General features: G+C 42.2%; 1 protein-coding gene across 1 annotated transcript in view; it reads left to right on the top strand.

Annotated features, from left to right (window-relative positions):
* The first annotated feature begins 359 nt into the window (after nt 1-359).
* Nucleotides 360-7,461, top strand: part of rnf150a (ring finger protein 150a) — a 78,445-nt gene continuing 71,343 nt past the window's right edge. Inside the window, exon 1 of the mRNA XM_078404926.1 lies at nt 360-1,450. Within this exon, the coding sequence (XP_078261052.1) occupies nt 991-1,450 (460 nt within the window). The 5' untranslated portion in view covers nt 360-990. The remainder of the gene's footprint in view (nt 1,451-7,461) is intronic.

Genomic DNA, 7,461 nt, shown 5'->3' with positions numbered 1-7,461 from the left:
TCCCAAACGAGTGATTATGTCGTGCAGGTGGCAGCTGACCCAGCTGCTACGAACTACTTCAGCGCTTTGCGTCTTTTTTTGGTGGCAAACCAGCATCTGCAGTCCCTTTTGTGTATTGCACTTTTGAAAGTTTTATAACAAGGAGGAGAAGAAGTTAAAAAAAAAAAAAGCAACACCGCACTCTAAGCGAATGGCGGTGCCGTGCAGGCTGCAGCTGACCCTGCCGCGTCCGCAGCGCTGGCTGGTTGCGGAGCCGGCGGGCGGCTTCGGTTTTACCATGATGGCATCACAGAACGTTCGGCTGCCCACCCCACCCCCTCCCCTGCGCCCGTTACGCGATGACGCCAGACGCCGGGTGACGGGGCCGGGGCCGGTGTCGGTCTCCAGGGAGATAGGAGAAGGGAGGGGGGAGGCCATGAAACTGCGGCCTGGAGACGCACACTGAACGCCATCCACCGGGGGTGGGGCCGCTCTGGAGCGCTGCAGTCCGTGGGGCTTTCTTTTTTAAAAAAAATGTAAACAAATAAGACTTAATTTTTCGCCGCTAGTCTTATTTGAGAGGAGGAGGAGAAGAAGGGGCAGCGGCGGTTGTGTCCAACAACGCGGTGTTATCATGGTGTTGCATTAACGCCGAGCCGGCTGCCAGCAGCGACAGCTCGACTGAGAAACCGTAGTCAGAGCCAGGACAGGGGGTTGGGGAAAGGTGCATCGCTGCTTGCGCCTATTTATCTGCTGCATCTCCGTGCAAGCGTTTATTTTGAAGTGCAGACAAATAATGCATCTTGTTTAAGCAACGCTCGTCTTCCACCGCACGGCGAGCAGCATCATTCAGCAAGAATACAAACACAAACGATCTGAAAGAGGGTTTCCCCCCCTCTCACACACGCACGCCTCGTGTGTGCATAAAAGAAAAAGGCGAGAGAAGTCCAGGAAGAAGGCGTACTGGAGATCAGCAAGAAGTCGGATATTATTAGCGAATCATTATTAGTAATGCCCATGTCTCTGGTGCAAGCCTGCCGCAGTCTGGCTCTCTCAACATGGCTGCTTTCCTTCTGCTTCGTGCATTTGTTATGCCTGGACTTCACGGTGGCGGAGAAGGAGGAATGGTACACGGCTTTCGTCAACATCACGTACGTGGAACCGGCCACCTCGGAGTGGAGGTCGGAGAAGAGTGAGTGCGGCCGCTACGGGCAGCATTCGCTCAAGCAGGACGCCAGGGGATTGCTGGCGCTGCCCTCTTACCATGACAGGCTGGCGTGTGACCCTCAGGCCAAGTTTCAGGTGCCCGTCGCTGCTGCTGCCACCAGGGGCTGGATCGCAGTCATACCCAAAGGGAACTGCACTTACAAGGAAAAAATATGGCACGCTGTCAGGCAGAATGCATCCGCTGTGGTCATTTACAACTTGGGGGCTAGCAACGTCAATGAGACTATCACGATGCCTCATGGAGGTGAGTCGGTTTGCAGGGTGAATGACGATATATACTAGGGAAAAGTTGATAATTTTACCTACGTAACTAACAAACACCATATCTGCCACTTCTTCCCTCCCCCAAATTTTGGCGTGAAAGTAAAATACTATTTGTCACTTAAAATAAATTGTATTCTGTTATTCTACAATAGTTTTCAGCCTGTCATCCCTGTGCAATGCAGGTGAGACAGAATAGGGTGAGAAGAAGCTAAATGGTATTTTTAACTCGAGGTCTTCTATAATTGCAGGCTCACCCTAAAACCTTTGTTAAATCACCTCCACAATTAATATTGTTTGGAGGAATCTTGCATTAACTCTCAATGTTACATCTACCCAACTGTATGTCAAGTTTTAATATTTATCTGTTTTGGAACATTAAAAACACTATAATTATACTTTTTGTGCTGTTGCTAAACCTTAATATGCCAATAATAATAATTTAATCTGTTGGGTATATAAAAAGAAATGGGTTACCTTGAAAGTGATGGTTGCTAAATTGGTAGTATTAGAGTTAAAACTTTAAATGAAACGAACTTGTTATACTTAAATTAATAAACCTGGTTTTAAGATTCAACTTTAAATATATCTGGGAGCTATGTCACCTTTAATTAAATAGTAGATTAAGCTTGTATTGAATTGCTTTATCAAAAAATCTAATTAGTGACTGCTTCAGAGACTTGAATTAAATCCTATTTTTAAATAGCTAGAAGCCGATTGTTGGTGGTAAGTGGTATTAATTGATTTAAAGTTATTAAAAGTAACCTAAAGTAATTCAGTGAAATTGTGTTCAATAAATTTGGAAAGACCATGTGTGATTGGGGAAAATTGGTAGGAATCAAATACTATAGTTAAGGCACATGTTTCTTTTCCGAATATTTCAAAAATGGCATTGTGTGAAATGGGTGCTTATTCTAGCCCTTCTGCAATTTGTTTTTACTTGACAAATAAAGTATATAACATTTCTTTTAGAAACAAGGAACTGCAGATGTTAGTTTACAAATAAAAAGAGTGCTGGAGTAGTTCAGTGGACCAGACAGCATCTTAGGAGAACATGAAAAGACACTTCCATCAATCTGAAGATGAATCCCGATCTGACATGTTGCCTATCCATGTCCTTCTGAGATTCTGCCTGTCACTGAACTACTGCACCACTCTGTGACTTCTAACGGATCTTTTATTTCCACTTTTGTTTAAATTCACATGCCTCGGGCAAAACAATAGTTAAATATAACACTGATTTTTCTGTGCATTCTTTGATTAGCTAGTGGGTCCTTCCATCAGGGCCGACAGTATAAATGCACTTTAGATCCTTGCTATTGTGATGGTGCTACTTTTTTCCTGATTCAGTATCTTATGAAGTAATTTTGTATGACTTTCTTCCATTAGTAATCTTGTCATTGAACGAGTTGAAAATTGTGAGAAAATAAATGTTTCCGTCCTGTGCAATTGTCTTTGCTGCATCGTCACCTTTTTTGAAAGGAAATGTGTCAAAACACATTGATGCACTTTAGACCAAATCACTGATAGAGCACTTGAATTTTCAATGCTAATAGTTATGAAGGAAAGCAACTGAAAGTTTATGGTAAAGTATTAGGTGGCAATTGAAATCTGACTGCACTTGATTCAAGGGTCAAACCAGTCTTTGCAGGAAGGAAAGAGAACAACTTTCTGCAGAGATCTCTAATCAAATGTTTTCAGTTTTTTTGTTGTGATTTTGGAATGCGTTTGAGTCGGGCTCTGTGCAAGTAAGATCTTTTTTAGTTTTGCTTAAGCAACTTAAGGGAATTATATATTGTATGAACTTATGAAGTATTCAGGGAGTAAATTCATTTTTTATGAGCCTGAGTATTGAAGAAATAATTTCTAGTAACTTAGTTCCCAAGTATTATATAGGGGTATGGCAATTTTATCTCAAAATATGTAAAGCTAAATCTCAGCTCTGTTTGGTAGTCCACATCATTCGCATGTTCTTGGGACTTGTATTGTTCTGTCATAACGTTATTTCCAGCTGCTGAAAGTGTTGTATGTGTGTTAATATAAACAGAAAATGTAATAACATTTCCATCTGTAGAGATAAACAGAGCTAATATTTCAGGATGAAGATTCTTCATTTGAAAAATTTGTGTTCATATTTAAGTATTGTTTGATTGAGATAGATGAACGTCATAATGGATGTTTTTACTTTAGATACAGTAGTGCTTATTCAGGCAATTTCTTAAGGAACCACATGCATTTTCTATATTTAATAAAAATGTTAATCTTACTGCACAAAAACTTTTTTTTTGTCATTGTTTGTGAATGATATGCTGCAAATTGTAAAATATACAATGGGTCTGAGAAGGCTAATGAGGTCAATGTGGGTCAGGAGGTACTAGATTTGGCATGCAGGTGTTTAGTTTCGAGGGTTATACATGTCTTCCAATGTTTATGTTGAGCGCCTGTGAACTGATAATACAAGGACACATGGTTCTTAACCCATCAGAAAAGTTTCTGGACCAGTGTAAAGTGGAGAAGTTATATTTTCTCAAGGAGGCCTTGAGAATGTCTTCATCATGGAGCTTGAAACTGTGTGTTTCTGGAGTCTGCTGTTGTGCATACCAATAGTAGGGCATACCAAACAGGGCTGACTGAATAATTAAGGCCTTAGTCCTTAAGGCCTAAGTCCTCCCAATTCCACTGGAAGGGAGCTGTGTTAGTGGCATTTCTCCAGTATTTAGAGGTCCTGCTGCAAGCAGTCCAATGTTCAGAAACATTTTGGGGCAGCTTTCATTACAGGTAGATCTTGAGCTTTGTGCTAAGTGTGATGTCTTGCTCTTGAAATGCTTTTTTTAATCTCCGGCAACTTAAAGCTGTTCTGGCACATTCAATGTTAAATTATATGTCTGCCTTTCTTTAGTTTATTATTGTCACGTGTACTGAGGTACAATGAAAAATGCTAGTTTATGTGCTATCCTGTCAAAGAAAGGACTATACATGAAAACAATCAAGCTGTCCACAGTGCACAGATAAAGATTAAAGGGTACAACATTTAGTACAAGGATTTAATATGTCTAATTAAAATCTGATTAAAGATAGCCCTAAGGTCTCAAACGAGGTAGATTGGGGGTGGGGGTGGGGGAGAGGACTGTTCAGTTGCCTGCTAATAGCTGGGATGAAACTTCCTGAACTGGAGATATGTGTTTTCAAACTTCTGCACCTCTTGCCTGGTAGAAGAGGGAGTGATCGTGGTGAGACTGGTCCTTGATTATGCTGGCAGACACAAAATGCTGGAGTAACTCTCTGGTGGCAGCATCTCTGGAGAGAAGGAATGGATGACGTTTCATGTCGAGACCATTCTTCAGATTATGCTGGTGACATTGCTGAGGCAGCGTGGAGTATAAATGGAGTCTATGGAATTGAGGTTGGTTTTATGATGGTCTGGGCTCCATCCACAACTCTCTGCAATTTCTTGTGGTCTTAGATGGAGATCTTCCCAAACCAGGCTGTTCATTCCGATTAGATGCTTTCTTTGGTGCTTCTGTAAAAGTTGGGGGTTGTTGTGGACATACCAAACTTCCTAAGCTTTCTAAGGAAGGAGAGGCATTGGTATGCTTTCTTGCCCATAACTCAATATCGCTGGTCCAGGACAAATTGCCGGTGATATTTATTTCTAGGAACTTGAAGCTTTCGACCATCTCTTCTTTGACACCATCAATGTAAATTGGGGTTTGTGTACTGCTTTGCTTCCTGTAGTCAATCGCAATCTCTTCTGTCTTGTTCACATTGAGGGAAAGATTGTTATTTTGGTAATGAATGACAAGGTTCTCAATCTCCTTTCTATACTCTGTCTTGTCATAGTTCGATATCCAGCCCACTACGGTGGTGTTGTCTGCAAACTTGTAGATTTAGTTGGATTGGCATTTGGCTGCACTGGTGCAAGTGTATAAGGATTAGAGTAGGGGGCTGAGAATGCATCCTCGTGGGGCATCAGTGTTGAGAATTATTATGGAGGCTAATTTGTCATCTTTCCTTAATGATTGTGGTCTCTAGGTCAGGAAGTTGAGGATCCAGTTGCAGATGGGAGAGCTGATTTCAGGTTCTGTGAGTTTGGTTGTGATAATGGTATTGAAAACAAAGCTATGGTTGATGATTCGGAGTCTGACGTGGGTGTCCTTGTGTAGGTGTTCCGGGAATGAGTGTAGGGCCAGGGAGATGGCACCAACCATGAAGTTGTTGTGGCAGTAGCCTGAAAGGTGGCAACAGTCCACAAGTTTCTGGGCCTTATCTTGCACCTTCATTGTTGATGTAGGTAGTGTACAGCAGAGACAGTTTGGTAAAGCACTTTTTTTGTTTTCTCGATTTTAACAGTAAGACTTATTCTGTCCTATGCTTTCAGACAATGTTTACAAAGTATTTGAGCTCAGTCTCTGAACACCTGCATACTTTAAAACTTGTTGTTGATTGTAGAAGTAGAGATTTGTATAACATCCAATCTTATATTGTGAGAATGCATTTCATGGCCCATCACTTTTGCAATGATAACGTGAATGGTTTGGAAACAAATACATTGTGACAGTGTTCTGTCGCTGGGATGCCATTCTGATCCCTGTCACTGGCAGGATGTCAATCCTCAACATCATTGGTAACAGCTGGGTCTGGTTAGCTGACATTGCATTGGCCCAGCTGAACCTCGTCAGCCTACTCCTTATAAAACCCCAAATTCCAGCCCGAGGGGAGAAGGAATAGGTGAGAGAAGAAGCCTGAGGGAAAGAGGAAGGAAGAAAGAAGGGAGAGAGGAATGGAGAGAAAACAGGGTGCCTCCCTGCTAGCTTTGTTCCCTTGTCGGAGGTTCGAGGAAGATTGAGCCACTGGGGAAAAAAAACACAGACCTCCAGCACCACCTCCAGTCAAGACGATGCTGCTGGGAAAAAGCCCTAGATCGCCAGCGGCCTTACTGAGTCTAAGGCTGAGTGGCCAGGGCAAGCCTGAGACGCCCGTATCTCTTCCTGCCCATGGACAACGAGAGACTGCGCCCACACACAGAGGCAAAGACTGAGCCACCAATCTTCAAGCACCAAAGCTGAGCTGCTAGAATAGGCCTGTGACCGCCAGTGCCTTCTCTCAAAGCAAGGATGCAATGCAGGGAGAAGCCTGAGATCATCACACCTCCTCCTTCGAGACTAAGAAACAGCTGCCGGTACAAGCCGGAGATTGCCAGCACAACCACCCATGCACCGACGATGAGTGGCAGCACGCCCATGTGGCCCTGTGGTCCTTTCTTATCACTGTAAATAAATCATATCGTGTGAGTTCACCTTACTGTGAGTTTCGGTTTGGTGTCATCCCTGACACCACCACATTATAAACTAGCTTAAAAGGACAACATTTTACAATAAAAGAAACAAAAATAAAATTTAAGCCACCTCAAAAACAACATGCACAGTATCTAAAACTTGGAAATTTCAGTGATTCACAATGAACAAACAGCTGTGATTAAAATTCACAACTATGTCTATATAAAGGATAGAGCTGTCAAGTAAATATTGCATTTATATCATCCAATAGGATGAGGAAAATAAAGTTGGTGCACTAATAGAAGGTGCGCCAGGATAGTAGGCATTCTTGGCACAAATGTCAACCAATGACTAGCTCCAGCTTGAAGTTTAAATGTGGGCCTATCACATTTATAGACATTAATGCAGTAGATTTCAACACCATTAAGAATTTGGACAGCGCTATTGACCAAGAACTTGGGCCACATGAATGTAATGGCCATGACTGCAAACCAGATTTGGGTATCTTACAACTGGTTTCTTGATTCCCCAGATCCTTTATAACATTAATAAGAAATGATTTTGCGATGTAATTGAATGCATTTAAATTGTCTGCATGATTGCATCTTCAAAACTCAAGAAGCTTGACTACATCCATAATAAAGCATTTGTGTTAGCTGGAATGCTTAAATGTTCATTGCTGTGCACATGGCTTTGGGTAACATCTCCAAAACATGCT

Source organism: Rhinoraja longicauda, chromosome 1 (genome assembly GCF_053455715.1).
Source record: "Rhinoraja longicauda isolate Sanriku21f chromosome 1, sRhiLon1.1, whole genome shotgun sequence".
NCBI classification, from domain to species: Eukaryota; Metazoa; Chordata; class Chondrichthyes; order Rajiformes; family Arhynchobatidae; genus Rhinoraja; species Rhinoraja longicauda.
The sequence above is the reverse complement of the archived record's forward strand: the minus strand, read 5'-3'. Positions and strand labels throughout refer to the sequence as shown.